The sequence below is a fragment of the Rhamphochromis sp. 'chilingali' genome (genome assembly GCF_963969265.1).
Source record: "Rhamphochromis sp. 'chilingali' genome assembly, chromosome: 21".
In the NCBI taxonomy this organism is placed as follows: Eukaryota; Metazoa; Chordata; class Actinopteri; order Cichliformes; family Cichlidae; genus Rhamphochromis; species Rhamphochromis sp. 'chilingali'.
In genome coordinates this window covers 3,121,261-3,138,968 of record NC_137949.1, presented here as the reverse complement: position 1 = coordinate 3,138,968, position 17,708 = coordinate 3,121,261, and the positions used below count along the sequence as shown (strand labels likewise).

Here is a 17,708-nt window from a genome sequence, read left to right as displayed (position 1 = left end):
ACCCACATTTGAGGCAAAGCTATGATGCTGAACCAGACTGCACACTACAGCCGTGCTGGAATTAGCTCACACAGATGGAACGGAAATTTGAATGTGCCTTCCTGTCTGTTACAACAAGATGTCTGCTGTGTTACAAAAGTCATGTCCAGTAACAAATCACATTTTTCTGACAGCAACAGATTTCAGCATTTACCATGTTGTAATTTTTTGTTATATTTACTACAAAAACAAGTTGCATGGACCAGCTACGTTGTGATTTCATTCAAAGGAAGTCTGTGTAGTCTTCACAGGTACATCCAAACGTAGGTTCTCCTGCTAATCTGTAAGCTTCAGAGAAATGAAGACGTCCGTCCTTCCTGTGCCACGTATAAATCTAACTCGAGTGCTGTTTGCTCACAAAAACATAATTTGAAGTTACTTCAATTCAGCAGCTACTGTTACAAACTTGGCAACACGGTAAACCTACATCACAGTTAAAGGCTTGAGTGTTACAAACAACTCCAGTCAGGTCCATAAATATTGGGACATCGACACAATTCTAACATTTTTGGCTCTATACACCACCACGATGGATTCCAAATGAAACGAACAAGATGTGCTTTAACTGCAGATTGTCAGCTTTTATTTGAGGGTATTTACATTTGAAAATGTGCCTCCCACTTCTCAAGGGACCAAAAGTAATGGGACAATTGGCTTTTCAGCTGTTAGATGGCCAGGTGTGTGTTATTCCCTCATTACCCCAATTACAATGAGCAGATAAAAGGTCCAGAGTTCATTTCAAGTGTGCTGTTTGCATTTGGAACCTGTTGCTGTCAACTGCCAAGATGAGATCCAAAGAGGTGTCACTATCAGTGAAGCAAGCCATCATTAGGCTGAAAAAAACAAAACAAACCCATCAGAGAGATAGCAAAAACATCAGGCGTCTCAAAAAGAAGGAACGCACCGGTGAGCTCAGAAACACCAAAAGACCCGGAAGACCACGGAAAACAACTGTGGTGGATGATCAAAGAATCCTTTCCCTGGTGAAGAAAACACCCCTCACAACAGTTGGTCAGATCAAGAACACTCTCCAGGAGGTAGGTGTATGTGTGTCAGAGTCAACAATCAAGAGAAGACTCCACCAGTGTGAATACAGAGGGTTCACCACAAGATGTAAAACCTTTGGTGAGCCCCAAAAACAGGAAGGCCAGATTAGAGTTTGTCAAATGACATCTAAAAAAGCCGTCACAGTTCTGGAACAACATCCTATGGACAGATGAAACCAAGATCAACTTGTACCAGAGTGATGGGAAGAGAAGAGTATGGAGACGGAAAGGAACTGCTCATGATCCTAAGCATACCACCTCATCAGTGAAGCATGGTGGTGGAAGTGTCATGGCGTGGGCATGTATGGCTGCCAGTGGAACTGGTTCTCTTGTATTTACTGATGATGTGACTGCTGACAAAAGCAGCACGATGAATTCTGAAGTGTTTCGGGCAATATTTTCTGCTCATATTCAGACAAATGCTTCAGAACTCATTGGACGGTGCTTCACATTGCAGATGGACAACGACCCAAAGCAAACTGCAAAAGCAACCAAAGAGTTTTTGAAGGGAAAGAAGTGGACTGTTTTGCAATGGCCAAGTCAATCACCTGACCTGAATCGGATTGAGCATGCATTTCATTTGCTAAAGACAAAACTGAAGGGAAAATGCCCCAAGAACAAGCAGGAACTGAAGACAGTTGCAGTAGAGGCCTGGCAGAGCATCAGCAGGGATGAAACCCAGCATCTGGTGATGTCTGTGTGTTCCAGACTTCAGGCTGTGACTGACTGCAACCAAGTATTAAAAAATTAAAGTTTGATTTATGGTTCTTATTCTATCCCATTACTTTTGGTCCCTTAACAAGTGGAAAGCACATATGCAAACTGTTGTAATTCCAACACCGTTCCCCTGATTTGGATGTAAACACCCTCAAATAAAAGCTGACAGTCTGCAGTTAAAGCACATCTTGTTCGTTTCATTTGGAATCCATTGTGGTGGTGTATGGAGCCAAAAACGTTAGAATCGTGTCGATGTCCTAATATTTATGGACCTGACTGTAAATCAGGGAAGGAAATGCTCTTACCAAAAATCAAAGTCATCACGGTCAGCTTTTGTAGTTACAGCTCTCCGACTGTCCTGTGAAAATGCCAGTCGCACTCTCAATATACAGTGGTACTCATTGTTTTAACATCTCTGTGGGAGGGAAAGGAGCATCAAACTCACCACTGACTCGGGGCAATGAGCCCCCTTTCTGTGACGGAGAACTGGTGGGATATGGCTTTCACCTTGTCTGCTGGAACCTCCACTGCTCCTGACGAAACAAAAATCTATCACTTTCATTCTCAACAGGAGACAGTAAAGCCAGGAAATAACAAAAACAATTACTTTTTCAAGCCTCTGGAATCACAGAATAAGTACTGGCATGAAAGCAACACTAAGCTGCTCCAACATTCTGGCTCAAGAAACTTCAGGTTTACAGTGAAAACACTAAAACAAAACAAAGAACCAGACAGGACCAAGCTCTGATTCTACTAATACTTAAGGGTCAGGCAGAACTGAAGAATATAAAAAGGCTTTAAACATTAAAAAAGATCCTTTATTTATTCCCTTTATTTTCTGCTATGTATTTTTAAAAAGTGAGATTGGTCCAGCTGTGGCTGTAGCTCAGGAGGTAGAGCAGGTCATCTGCTGATAGGTAAAGTTGGTGGTTCAATTCCTGGCACCCCCTAGTCTGCAGGCCAAATATCCTTGGGCAAGATACTAACCCCAACACATTCATACTCTGATAAATGTGTGTGAATGTTAGCTAGAAAGCACAGAAGAAAGTGTTTCACTTTAATGTCTTTAATTCTCAAGTCACAGTCTTGTCTGTCTCATACTGCCTTCCTTTAATTTCCTACAGCCTCCACTTTTCAGGACATTTATAGAAATGTCTAACTGAAAGGCTGGGTCAGAAGAATCCCATCATTTGCCACAACATTGCTTTCCCCCTGGGTAAAGTGTGCTTCTCAGTGTACACTAAGAATAGAAAGCCTACCTCACAGGCTCTGTGTTTTCCCTGGCAGAGACTGGCTTCTGTTGCTCAGCCTCACTGGGATCCCTCCTGTCTGCTAGAACATCAGCATCTCCTAAGGGCTTACATAGCTTCACTCCAGGCAACAAGCAGTGCTGCTGGGATCCAAATACATTCTTTGTCTCTTGGGTGGTCTTTGTGATCACCTAATAGGATAAAAAGAGATATTTTAACAGAATAAAAAGTACAGAAAAAAACGTCACACTTCAACATATCATTGCTTCTGTCCTGCTCATTGTGTGAAAATCATCAACCACTTAATGTATCAGTAATGTCTCTGAGAAACTTGCCAAACAAGCTGAAGGCAGGGCTAGGTGATAAAATGCTAAATACAGCGAAATAACTTTTCCACTATCGAAATATGAGACATGGTCAATATAAAGTCAGCAGAACTCATGTGTTTCACATTTTGAAGGCTAGAGACAATGACGAGTTGTGTAGCGGTACATACCTTAAGAGCAATAGCAAGAGAAAAGACAAAATGACAACAGAAATGCTCCTGAAAACTCGCAACGCAACAGTGTTACTGACCTTTAAGCCCCAAGAAAGTGAAACAGGTTCACATTTACCTCATCGTGCTCCTCTATCAAGTCCACTTCCCTGAAGTCTTCACCCAGCGGATCGAATTGTTGGTCATCTGGTAAAATGTCTGAAGGTGGTGCTGGCTGCAGAGCAGAGACACTCAAAACAGAGGGCCAGGTTTGTGCTTCAGTGTCAGGTTGGTCTGTAAACATGAGCTCTTCTTTGTCAGGGTAGAACAGATCCATGGGCTCAACAGGGTCACCAACCAGATCCTCTGTTGGAGAACCTCGATCAAAGTCCGTGTAAAACAAAACGTCCATGTTTCTGGACAGGGTAGCTGGTTCAGAGCGCAACGTCCCTATCTCATCACTTGGTTCGGTGTTGAATGGATCCAGTGTACTAAGCTGTGTGTTGGCTATGTCGCTGCTACAAAAGGTGTCAGCTAGTTTGCTCTCATGTCCATCAGGTGGATCAGTGGAATTTACAGCATGCTCAATATCCACTATATGAGTTTCAGCCTCTGTAGAAAAGTTAGTTTCTCCCTGAGAATCATCAAGAGGAGGCTTGCATTTATCACCATCTTCACTTATTTCAATCTGACCTTGCACGTATTCATTTGATGATAGATTGTGTTCATTTATATCAATTAAATGCTGATTTTCTGGATCCATTAATTCTCCTGAAGATGTGGCTTTAGCATTTTCAAACAGACCCTCAGCAATAATTTCATCGTCTTTATTGGAGGTAGAGCTTTTTTCACCTGGGTTTGCAGTACTGTTGACACACATGTCGGTCACCTCGCTTACAAACACCAATGGCTGGCTGAGATTTTCATCATCAGTACCGTGTTCATCCTGTTCTTCTGGCACACTGACAATAGAGATGGAAGGAATATTCATGCCTATGCTTGGATCCTGACTTGTTGTTAATACTTCCTCTGTGTTGGTAGAAGAGGTGTTGTCTAAAGCTTTAGTAATTTGTACAGAATTATTTGTGTCCTGAGAGTCTTGGCTGTCTTTTAAAAGTCCTTCACTTGCTTCATCTTGTGTTTCTACAAGTACTTCATTCCTGCCCTTTAACATTTCTGGTTCTTTTTTGTTCTCTAAAGAACCACAGCAGTCTGTTTTATGACATTCAGTTTCCAATTCAACCTCCTCAGAGACATTTATGTCTTGCAGAAATTCACTTTGACTGTTAGTTTCTCCTTTGTGGTTCTGTGCATCCACAGATTTCTTCACACATTTCTCATCTCTGTGAGTACCGTCTTCTATAATATTCTCTTTCACAGATTCTTCACAATAGTCGCTGGATGTGTTGGAGCTCAGTATTTGAGGTTCAAGGATATCTTCAGCACCAAAGTCGCTCACTTCAGCTGAAGATTCTTGCTCCTTCTCTTTTAGGGACTCAGACTCTAGCTGTGTTATAACCTCAGTATTGATCTGCTCAGGTACCTGCTCCGTTTCCAAGTCCTTGTTGCTTCTTTCAAGTTTTGAATCTTCCACTTCAGCTACTCGCACTTCCCTTTTCTTAGCATGCCCCTGGAATCTGTCCTGCATGCTCTCCAGTGAGCTCAAAGAGTAAATCCCTTCATCAACACAACACTCACTCAGTGACTGCTCATCAGCGGCTCTTTCTTCTATGGATGGGATAAATCCTTCATCAATAGCAGTTACTTCCACAGGAGTCGCACGGTACACATCCCAAGCTGTTCCAATATCACACAAGCAACTTTGGCTCTCACCATCCTTCTCCCCTGCCACGGCAAGCTCACTCTCCACCCAAGAGTCCGGTGAGCTGATTGCAGAGTCATCCATTACTGACTCTGTGTTTACAGACTCGGGTACTGATGAGCCGGTGGGCGAGTGAGTATAAGACAGCTGTGGGTCATCATTGTTGGTTAAGATTTCTTCCACCGGTTTTATGGGGTCATCTGTGTGGGGCGAATCTGTCAAAATGTCATCGCTGGACCACGATCGAGTTGCCGTAACCCTGAAGGAAGGTGGCATCATGCTTCTGTCTTCCGATACAGAGGAAATTAAGATTTTGGGTGGGGGTTGGGCACAGTCCTTCTGAAACATATAGGACCTCTCCCTTATTCTGCTTCGGTGAGTACCTTTACTCATGTGGTCAGAGTCACTGAAGTTGAGTCGGCCCATAGAGACACTTCGTTCAATTAACTGGCAGGGCTCCTCTGGCTGAGACGGGAACAGGGAAATATCAGTTTTCAAATGACTGCTTAGTCAAAATACAATTCAATTCCAATTCACTGATTTTGTCTAGGTAAGGGATCTTTCATACCTCTTCGATACCAGGGAAGTGCTCCAGGAACTGAGACACATATGTAATGATAGACTGCTCATCTGGTGCATTGATAGACACATCTGAGCAAATAAAGCAAAATTGAGAGAGAACAAGAGTGAAAGAAAGTAACTAAATGTAAACATGCCTTTTTATTATTATTATTGTTATTATGGTATGATCCTATGTCCAAGATGTGCCCAAAAGACAATCCAGGAACAGGCTTATGAAAATCAAAAAGCCGTGTCCAACTTAAATTAGGTAAGGCTCCTGTTCAACATAATCTCCTTGGGCATGCCTACACAGCTTCCAGTGCAGCTGCTCTGTTTGGAGGGTCTTAGGAGACTCTGACCAGTTTCCTGTCTGTGGCAAAATCTCTACCTCGTCACTGGGGATGAAAGTTAGGTTTCCAGCAGTTTTCACTGGAAGAATGTGATCTTACTAACTCTGACAGTTGTGTGCCAGGCAAGAGACTGAGACCAGGAGCATCGAATGACTGCTTTACAGGAGCACCAAAGCATTCATTACAAGTACAAATACAATGGAACTTCCACGGACTGATCTTAAAAACAAAGCAGCCAATTGAAGACAGCCCAGAGATGCACGAGAGGATTACCTTGAAAGGTTCTATATTTCCACTCATAATAATGGGGAAATCTACAGGCTGTCTGGTTTTTACTGTCTCTTGCATACTAGACCAGGACAAATACAGCATAGGCACTGCAGCTCTGTGTAAAAAGGAACTACCATTACTTTATTAACTCAGTGAAGACTGTCTCAAAGGGCTACTGTGTAGTGTAACAGCATTTTTTATATGTGGTAAAAATAAATGACACTACGCTAAATTTAACAGCTTTGATTTTTTCAAATGATGGTCGATATTCCCCGTCAAATCCTTCAGTCTATCACGTGTACAACAAAAAGGATTTCTCATTCTTTGTTAGCAAATAATCCATCTGAATCTCAGTGTCTGCTAAATCAAGAATTACGTTATCAGCCGAGCTAATGTAAAACATATTTATAGAATACTGTGTGTAACACTGTTTGCAAACACTTCAGATAAAAGTTTCTAGTGGCAGCAGTCTGCCTATGGAGGACAGATGGGAGCATATGTGGTGGTGTAGCATGGGAAACACAAAAGACTACAGGAAGTTACAGTTAAGCAATGTGTCGTATACACAGTGCATGTATTTTTATATTTATGGTCCATTTGTTCTCTGGTGCTGAGTAAAATGTATTTTCTTCCTGTTAATGGGAGTTTACGTTATCATATAACCACTGGGTCATTTTCTTCTCACAAATATAAAAGGTCACTGCTGCATTCCTTACAAAGTAGAATGTAAAACTTCGCCCCCTTAAAAGCAGCATCTCTGAAGGCTATTCATTCTGATACACAAAAGCAGTCGGCTATCCTCAGAAAAGCTGATTCTGACTAGATTCTGACTCTTAACGAAGGTTTTCTTACTGTTGCATTTTAATCTCAAGAAATTACTCACACATTACAAAAATATGCTGATGAGATACACTCAACTACTATTGTCACTGTTCTTGAGCTCTCTTTTATCACGTCATCTGTAAAATAGATGAATTACAGTTTCAGTCACTAGAGTAGTGATTAGGCTGTTAAGTAAAAGTAGCTGTTGTCTTGTTACCTTCAGGTTCCAGAAGGCGCGGTATACCCAGGCTGTAGTGGGCGATTCTGAAGGCATCCTCTAGATTTTCTCTGGAACTTCTCAGTAGGGCTTTCCTCATGTCTACCAAGCTGGAGTCAATGGACTTAATAACAGCCAGGAAAGCCAGACCACTGATCCAGCTTTTACTAAAGTCCTGCACTGCTACACCATACCTGTAACAAAAATAAGAAATAGTCTGTGGAAAGGGCCAGTCCAGGAACACCACCAAAAAAACCCCAAACAAACAAAAACAAACACTACATTGATCATCTCATGGCACTTTCCATTGAAAGCGAAAAAACCTGCATAACCAAAGAGGGAACCCCAAACATCAGACGATGCCCGATGAGTAAGCACTTGGTGACAATGGGAGGGAAGGGCGTCCTTTTCACAGGACAACACCTTCGGCAGGACCAGGCTCTAGAGGGGTAACCATCTGCCTCAACCAGTTGGGCAGTGAGGGTAAAAAGGCAAGAGAAAAGCAGAATATAGAGGGACCACAAAGAACTAACTGGATCAAACACAAACAGATACAAAGAATTACTGCTTTTCCAAAAAGGACACAAACTATGTAATTGTATAATGCATGTAACATATTTCCATATAATGGAAACGGCAGCTCCAACTCACTTGCGTGTTCGCTTCTGTACCCACTGCAGTAACTTCTTAATGGCCCTGCTCTGTTCTCGCACGGCTGTGGATGCTGACTGCCTGTCGTCCAATGGCGTGCTGCTGTAGGATGTGTCAGAGTCAGAGCTGGTGGGAATGGATGAAAGGCTGGAAGAGGAGGGGAACTGGCTCCTGATGTTCCCAGTCAGTTCCTTAATCTGGGTGGTGGAAGAGCTGAGTTAGCTGAGCTACTTTACTACTCATTTCAACATTTAGGCATTAAACAGATAAAGTCCTCATATCTATTGACTCATTACATCATGGTTACTATAGTAACCATTGGATGAAATTGTTACCCTTAAACAGATTGTGAAAGAATAAAACTGAGAATTCGTTTAGTGGAGAATCTGTGGAGCTTTTCACCTTTAGTTCAGTTTACACTGTCAGAGTTACTCAGAATAAGAAAACAGCTGTGACTGAACATTTGACAAGATGGGTAACATTTGCCTCTTCACCCCTGATAGCAGCTGATTAGCTGAGTGATCATAGCTACCACGCTTTGAGGCCCATCTACTTAACAGTGATGAGCAAAAGTTTCTTTGTCAAAGCACTGATGCCAAAGCAAAAAATAACTTCTGCTGTCAATACATTGTTGGCTTTGCTATAAAATGCCAAATTTTAAGCTACACAAATCTTATATTACAGTTTGTGTTAAACAAAGATTTGCATTGGAAGTTAACAAAAGAAAAAGGTATAGTTTAGCCAATAGCTAACCTCGCCTAGATCTGACTCTAGAATAGAGGAGAAGAGCTTTCTTTCCCTTTTAGAGAAAGGAAGTGCAAAGCTTATGAAAAATACACCGTTTTGTACTAGCATCCTCTTCTTAGAGAAGTGAGAGAGGATTTTGATGAAGAAGCTTCAAGACAAAAAATGCAATTACCTGAAAGAAGAGAATGATGTTCCAAATGAGTCCCAAGATGATGGAGGAATTTCCATCTGCAATGTCAACTGCATCGATACTGACCAGCTTTACCTGTTGACAGAGCGTGTATGTCCTCACAGTTCTGCATTTCATCCAGCAATTTAACCACTGCTTAACTGTCATACTCACATTTCTCTCCTCAAGAAAAGACAGGACCTTGGCGATGTTATTCAGTCGGAAAATACGATGGGAGGACTTCCTGAACCCATGAAGCTGGGAAAAAGTACAATTAAGTATCCTATAAAACAGCAACAACACTTGGCAAAGCAAGTAGTGCAAAACCAATCTAGCACTTAAAAGTCAGTGTTACAGGCTGACCAGTTTACAGCCAGAGAGTTCCTCCAGCAGGGCCATGAGGATGCGCCCATCCCGGATGTCCTGAAAGAGGTCATGGACCTCTATGGGTGGGTCACACTGTGGATGGACAAACAAGAATGAGGAGAAAAGAGGGCTTTCTTTAACAATAGACATGGAGAAAGGAAAAGAGTCTATTACCATTTACAGAAATGATCATGATCAATTGTTTTCCTTTTTAGGAATTACTAAAGCTGATAATTGGCAGTACAGATGCAGATTCTTGTTTCTGTTAATGTCATAGACAATCATCCAAGCAAAAAGTTGAGACACTGGGTAAAATGCAGATAAAAACAGCATCATATTTAATCAAAAAAATAGTATATATAAATAATACATTTTGAATTCCAGCCCTGACTGTGTTTATGCATTTGTATATCATGAAGTTCTGGTTTCTCCTGATAGAAACCAGAACTTCAATAACTTCATTGCCCCACCTCAACAGTTTAAGAATGAAGATCTCTCAGCTAAAGGAATAATTTAATGTCTTGGCTTTGGTTGTTAGCCACACTGACTCAGTCCTGCAAACCGTTTTGTCAATGACATAGACTATTCAATTCAAAGACTTGACAGGAACAAAAAGTCCCATTTTTGGAAAGTCAACATGTTAAAAAAATGAGAATACCAAAATTTTGAAAACATCTAGAGTCTGCTGTCTTAGCCACAGTTCTTGAGCATTACATAGAGAGTGGTGACCACAAACCCATCATCCAGCACGTATACTGCATTAACCCAGCACGGATCGGTCATCGGATGTTGGAAGATGGGTTTGTATAATACACTGCCAAATCTTTTAAGTTGAAAAAATGTCCCAGCCACTTTTCAAAGGCTGATGAACACTGTGCAGTCTGGTGTGAAAAATTATGTAGCATATCTGGATGACTCTGGTATGTTCTTCCACGTGGTCTGAGAATATGGGCATTTTTGGGGGAACGTGTGACCAAAAGTTTGAAATGAAATGTGGCATTCTTTTTTATTTACAGTTATTAAAACATCTCATTTTGTTGTAGATTGGGTTGTACAAACCTACTTTACATCATTACACCTACATCATTTAAATCTGAATGAAATCTGATATTTAATAAAGTAAACAGAAAATGTTAGCATAAAGGCTCAATTTCAAGAAGTTGAAGAGTTTAGTTTAACATGACCTGTGATGGGAATTAACAAGATCTAAACTGTAATAGATCATTACGCTTCAAGCTGAGCAGCACAGAGCAAAAACAACATTAATACTGTCTTAAATCACTGAAATCTCCGGTTGGCAACAAGCTGATGAAGGTTGGGCATTGAAAGATTGTAGAAACTGTGTAACATTTCCTGTCATCAGCTGTGCAGCAAACTATAAGAGCTTTGTGAAAAATCAAAGGTTCACTGCTGTACACTTTAATTAATGTTAATGTTTTAAACGGATGCTTTGAGTTAGGGCTGGGTGATATGGCCTAAAATCCATATCACGGTATAATATGAAGCATGTGCGGTAACGATATATATCACGATATATTCTTTTCTTCTGTATAACATATTTTACACACTATAAGTCACACTTAAAATCCTTTAATTTTCTCAAAAATCGACAGTGTGCCTTCTGTATGAATTCCGGTTGTGCTTACTGACCTCGAACCGATTTTATGTGGTACACAGCGTGCACAAATCTGTCAAGAAATGTTTTAGTACGACTTTGGTAAGCTATGAAACCGCACCGCTTGATGGATTGTCGGAGCATTATGGCTGCCGTAGTGAGGAGCCTCGCAGAGTAATCTGGGACCTGAAGCAGATGGAGTTTTGGACCCAATGTCAAACGAACACTGCGGCATCACTAAGAGTTAAAAACTGTCTAAATCCTTTCATCTGTAATAAAATGATCAGCGTTGCTGCTTTACCAGGTGTAACAATTAAGTTTAACATCCAGGCATCCATGAATTTATTAAATTCAACGGAGTTAGAAGTTAGCAGGAAGTTAGCTCGCTAGTTTCCACCTAAACATGATATAGCATGTTCTGACTGAGAGATTTCTGAAAAAATTAAAACGTACAGCTCTGCTATCACTTCCAACATAAATGAAAACAGAAAACTGAACAGCAGCGACTTTTTTAGGGTTACTGAAGTTGGACTAGCTGGTACATAATGATGTCCTACGTGATCACTAGTAAAACAGCTACGTTAGCATAACATTAGCACAGTGAAGCTGAAGGATGAACGCTAACTTGATACTCGATAAAAGTTAACGTGAAGGTTTCTGGTGGTCAGGGACAAATGTAATTGCATGACAGGATGCCGTAAACAGACCAAACTTCAGTCAGGAGAACAACTGAGATCATCCATCCACAATACGAGGTTAGTCATTAACATACTGCAACAACATGGGAATAGAGCAGCTGCGAGACAATTCAACATTGATTGATTGGTAATTTATTTCAACATGTGAACAATATAATAATAATATAATAACAATAAAATAAGAAAGAAAAAAAATACTATACAAATTACATACAAAAAAAACCGTTCTGATTAATTTACATGTTGAAAGGGAGTAGGAAGAAGTAAACACTTATTTAATCCCACCCCTTTGTATGGAAGCCCGTTTCCCCCACTAATAAAAAAAAAAAAAAAAAAAAAAAAAAGATCCATAACTCAAAATTTCGAGTTATTTTCTCGAAATTTCGAGTTATTTTCTCGAAATTTCAAGTTATTTTCTCGAAATTTCAAGTTAATATGTCGAAATTTCGAGAAAGTAACTCGAAATTTCGATTTATTAACTCAAAACTTTGAGAAAAGCAACTCGAAATTTTGAGTTAGCGCTGCCAATCAGTAATCTACGTGAATGACGTCATTTCCTTGTTACCCGGAAGCTGAAGCCCTCAGCTACAAATGCTACAGCTAAGCTACCGTTATTACATCCAGTCGTGAATGCACAGATTGCTGCGTGTTTTCAGCCTGGCTTCACAAATGATGAAATCCCTGTGTTATTAGCTGAATCACATGGTGTTACTATCAGTAAACGTACTCGCGAAAGCGCCAATTTGTTGGGATCCGTTTTTGAGTGCGCGTTCCTCTGCGCCATATGCTTCCGGGTAACAAGAAAGCGACCTCATTCACGTATATTTTTGATTGGCAGAGCTAACTCGAAATTTTGAGAAAAGTAACTCGAAATTTTGAGTTATATTTCTCGAAATTTCGAGTTATTTTCTCAAAATTTCTAATAAGCCATTCCTCTGCGGATGATCTGTTAGCTGTTTGACAACTACTCTTTTTTGAGATGAAAGGAAGGTTGGAGATTGGCCTATAATTAGCTAAGACAGCTGGGTCAAATGATGGGTTTTGAAGTCTTGGTTTAATTGTTACCTGCTTAAAGACATGGTACGTAGGCCAACGGCAGCAAGTGCAAGCACAGGCTTATCGTTAAAATCAGTCTGCATGAGCCAACACTTAGCTCTGTTGTCATAACAATTAAAAAACAACTCAGGGATTTGTGAACCAATCTGAACATGGTTTGCATGTTGTGTGGTGGAGGGGTCAGAGGGTGGGGGAATCAACTTTCCAAGTTGACAGCAGACAAACGCATGATTGTCAATTAGTGGGTCAGAAATTTGACACATGGCCAAAGAGTGAATAAGAGAAGAGAGGCTCATTGTGTGAGGCAAAACAAAAGCCTTGATCAGACACTCCAACTCACAGCTAACTCTGACTCACCCCTGATTAGAACTGCCAACAAAAGCAAAACAGAAGCTCCAGAGTAGAAAAGCACAGACTCCACAGAATCATAATCAGTCTCTAGAAACAGAGTATGTCTGGGGAATAGATTAACAGTAGATTGGATCAACAGTAGAAAACCAAATGAAAGTTTAATGTCACACACAGGCAGTTTCACACAACCACATACATAATTCAGAGTGGCTGTCCCCATTTATATCCATCTTGTGTGTCCTACCATGTGTATGAGCGGGTTTCTCTGCTTAACCGCAGTTAGATTAAAGAGTAGCAACTGCAGTAACTGAGCATGATTTATGTTTCTAGTCCTGTGAATGTTCTGCAGTGATAACATCCTGATGCTCTGCACAAACCTTTTCTAGGTGGAGGTTTATCCAACGGGTGAAGGTCCTCTTCTGAACCAGTTCCCTTTCAACTGTAACACAGAAAAACAAGAAAAAAGGATTTGAGAGTTACTTTATCAAAGAAGACAGCACACGTAGGTCTACTGCGGTTACTATTCAAAACAATGCATTGCATTGTGACATAATGTTGTTCAGTCACAATGCATGGAAAGTAGTATTTAGAGAGTATGCTCCAAACGTTATTGTCTCATAAAAAGAACAATTTAATTAGGGTTGGAGCCCATCCCAGCTGTCACGATATGAGAAGCGGGGTACACCCTGGACAGGTTGCCACTTTATCGCACAACCAACACAGAGACAGGCAACCATTCACACTCACAATAAAACCTATGGCAAATTCAGAATCACCAACAAGCCTAACAAGGATGGCTTTGGAGTGTGTGAAGAAGCTGGAGGATCTGCAAAGAACCCACAACGGGAGAACATGTAAACTCCCCTGCTTGGCAGCGGATTTGGTCCTATTATCAGTCAGTGTGTCACATGTGCTCTCTGACTACTTCCAGTAGTCATGCCTGTAAACTCTGTTATCTGTCCACTAATAAACTACAAATACACCAATGATATACAGAATACAGATACACCAGTAATATTTGTCTGGTTCACCTCAGGCCAGGTGGACCGCTGAGCTAATGACCAACTAGCGGAAACTCTAGTTGGTCAGATGAATTACAATTATTATTTTTTCCTGTTAATATCCTTTACCAATACTAGAGAGGCAGAAGTTGCAACATAGAGAGTGGATGTATGGAGGGAAACAACTAGAGAGCGGACCGGAGGGGTTGCCATGGCAGCAAAGTCAGCTGTTATTTATTTCCATGTTCAGAATGGGTCAGGTACTGAAGCAAACGCTGCAGACAAGGGTAACGAGAGCTTATACAGTTGCAGTAATGCTGAATGTTTCATCATCATCATCATCACAGTGCAGTTTGATGACAGGTCACCTTAAAGCAAAAATCAATATCAGCTGCACCTCTGTATCAGAGGAGTAACATGTAGAATGCTGATACATCTTGTCAATGTGTCCAGTAAAGTGAACCTCAGCAGTGTTTCCTCAAAGGGAATGCCTTCCAGCAGAGGATTTACCTCACTGTTCTCAGAGAGTGCCAGTTTTGGTATTTAGGGGGTGTAGCTGAGGCTTTTGTCACAGCAGACAGAAGAAGGGGGTGGCGTTAGGTGAGAAAACCGAAAAAGCATGACGGGAAAAAGCCTGAGGAAAGATGAGCCAGATGAACTGAAGAGTATGCTCTAAAACAATTATAGAGTAGCCAGTGCTACAGACTGAATCCCACCGTACTCGATGATCAAGGGTTCAAAGTACATACTTCTAGTTAGGTCCTAACTATTCCCACAATGATGAAATAGTTTCAGTACCAATTCTATTTCATCTTGTGATGCTAAGCCTTTTTATGGGTCTCTCTGCTTTCAGCAGTCATATCCTCAAACACTGATGCCACTCTTGTTGACTATTTTTAATTGAGCTTCACTAAGTTCCTATTAAAAAAGAATTACTTACTTCCCACTTCTAAAAAGGATACACTGTTAGGTATGCAAGACACTGACTTAATGTTTCATTAAAACATCAGCCACTTGCCACAGTTCAGCATTCATTTCCTAACAGGGACCAGAGCAGTGTGTCAGATATTACACCTGGGGCCCGTTCTTCGTACGTCGCTTACTACATCCAAGATCAAATGACACATCCAAGACCAAACCATCGCGCTAACCGTGAGCTCGCTAATCCGGTTCCCCGAACACACCTGCTGTTGACGATCAGTACAGCTGGATGAAGTAATGTGAGATCACTGGGTGTCGTAAAAGGGGCTACGCATCGATAGTAGAAACATTGATCGGCAACCCTCTGATTGGTCGGCGAAAATGTCGAAGGAGAGCGCTCGGTATTTTTCGGCAGCAGAGCAAGAACTCTTGAGTGAGGGATTTCGGGAGTTTCAGAGTTTAATCAGAACGCAAGGGAACACTGCAAAGGCTGCAAAAGCAAGGAGCGAGGGCTGGCAGAAAGTTGCTGACAAATTAAACTCGTAAGTAATTTAATAATAACAATAATAATGGAGTGGATTGATATAGCGCTTTCCAAGGCACCCAAAGCGCTTTACAATGCCACTATTCAGTCACTCTCACATTCACACACTGGTGGAGGCAGCTACGGTTGTAGCCACAGCTGCCCTGGGGCAGACTGACAGAAGCCAGGCTGCCATATCGCGCCATCGGCCCCTCTGGCCAACACCAGTAGGCGGTAGGGTAAATTTATTATATTACACTATATTATCCAATATTATATTACATTATATTATGTTATATTATATCCCCTTACACATTAGAGCCACAACAGGACCCACTAGAACATGGGAACAAGTAAAAGGGAAATATAAGAATATTCTACAGAATGGTAATATTTATCACTTATATTGCTTTTCGTCTCTTGGAAAGAGACCCTGGAATACTCTGTTTGTTTGTTCATAACAGCAACCAAGAAAAGGGCAGAGCACAAAAAGACAGGTGGTGGTCCTGCACCCCCTCGTCAACAAGTTGGTTAAGTAAATAATACCCTCACGGGAATATCGATATCTCTCTATGAGCACACTGTCGCTGTCCCGCAATATGGATTCTGAGGACTCTCCTTATCAATCTTGCACCTTCCGCAATGGGCTGCTCGCGTAAACGGACAGGATATGACTGCGACAGACTTCCCAAATCCACCTTCGCTTTTATAGCCGTGGTCTCCCATCTTGATTACACGAAGTAATTTCCAATTACTACTCTGAAATATGAATTACATCTGTAATAATCACATACATGTAATAGAATGTTAATAGTACATTTCCCTTTTTTAGGAAATGACCTGTATGTATCTGTATGAAATCAATAAAAGGATCAAGTGCTGCATTATCTTTAGTTACATTGATAATATTTATTTATGGTGAAACAGTGGTGGAATATCGCTGTTGCTTTCGTATAAATGAAGCAGACATACCTGCGTGGCCGCGATCTAATCCTGTTTACATAAAGTGAACCTGCTCCCGAGCAGGTTTACGCTTACGGCTCTGTTGCTATGGCAGCAAGTCCCGGATGAGCTTCGGGGAACCGAACGATCCAAGATCACGCGAAATCGTCAACAATCAAATCCAGCTAACCTACTTAGCGAGGTACGAAGAACGGACCCCTGGAAAAACGATTTCAGCTGCTGACATTACTTTCATAACACATAATGAATGGGCTTCTTTCAAAAGTTATGTCAGATTTCATAACTTGGTGATTAATGGATAAGCTTTGACTGTACTACAATAGATATATGATCATCATTTTATTCAAATGTGAGGGTAGATTACCAATCATTTCAGAAGAAAGCAAACAAACTCAGTACTGGAAATTGTTGTTCTGGTTGTCGCACATCTGTCATCCTCTTTTAGAAAATGCCTACAAACTGATTTTTTTTATTTTTTGGTCATGAGTTTTTTTGAAGTTCGGAGCTCATGTTTACCTTTACGTGGTTTTCATGTGTCCTTGGTTCTGCAGGTCTGTTGTATCATGTTCTTATATTCATCAGTATTCTGTACTTTCAGTTCTTGCTTTGTTTTAGTCTTAGTATAGTTTTTGTGCCTCTTTCTTTCACCCTGTTAGATTCACTTGTGTTCACTGTCTTTTGCCTGGATCCTCTCACTCATTCATTGCAACAGATTTACTTGAACAGCACACAACAACACAAAGACGTAAGCTACAGTTAACTGGTTAGCACTGGAGCAGGTAGTATATATTCTCACCAACAAAGCTAATGGCACAAAACATTAGCTAGAAGAAAGACACCGGGGATGGGGATGTAACTGCATCACCATCAACATTCATGAAGCTGCTATTTCACATGTTGCAAGTAACTCCATGTATCTCAGATTGTGCTTGAGGCATTGAGAGAACAGACTGAGCAAAATATGACTAACTTTAAGATGACTGTTACCACCCACGGTTTTTTAAATCCTGCCTTGTATACGTAAGGCTTCAAATTTATTTGATGATTTCACTTCTGAACTCCATAGCAGCAGCATTAT

The 17,708-nt window shown here is 40.9% G+C and overlaps 1 protein-coding gene across 3 annotated transcripts in view; it reads right to left on the bottom strand.

The window, feature by feature from the left end:
• The window catches only part of clmna (calmin a), a 37,551-nt gene that overhangs the window by 3,062 nt on the left and 16,781 nt on the right, over window positions 1-17,708 (bottom strand). Inside the window, exons 2-12 of one of the 3 annotated variants that reach the window (XM_080871659.1) lie at window positions 13,600-13,661; window positions 9,500-9,595; window positions 9,311-9,394; window positions 9,140-9,232; window positions 8,221-8,417; window positions 7,570-7,763; window positions 5,918-6,000; window positions 3,667-5,814; window positions 3,062-3,243; window positions 2,248-2,332; window positions 2,108-2,160 (exon numbers count right to left, since the gene is read on the bottom strand). In XM_080871659.1, the coding sequence (XP_080727785.1) occupies window positions 2,108-2,160; window positions 2,248-2,332; window positions 3,062-3,243; window positions 3,667-5,814; window positions 5,918-6,000; window positions 7,570-7,763; window positions 8,221-8,417; window positions 9,140-9,232; window positions 9,311-9,394; window positions 9,500-9,595; window positions 13,600-13,661 (3,277 nt within the window). Of the gene's footprint in view, window positions 1-2,107; window positions 2,161-2,247; window positions 2,336-3,061; window positions 3,244-3,666; window positions 5,815-5,917; window positions 6,001-7,569; window positions 7,764-8,220; window positions 8,418-9,139; window positions 9,233-9,310; window positions 9,395-9,499; window positions 9,596-13,599; window positions 13,662-17,708 lie in introns of all 3 variants that reach the window. The other 2 variants (XM_080871660.1, XM_080871658.1) reach the window with 2 other exon arrangements.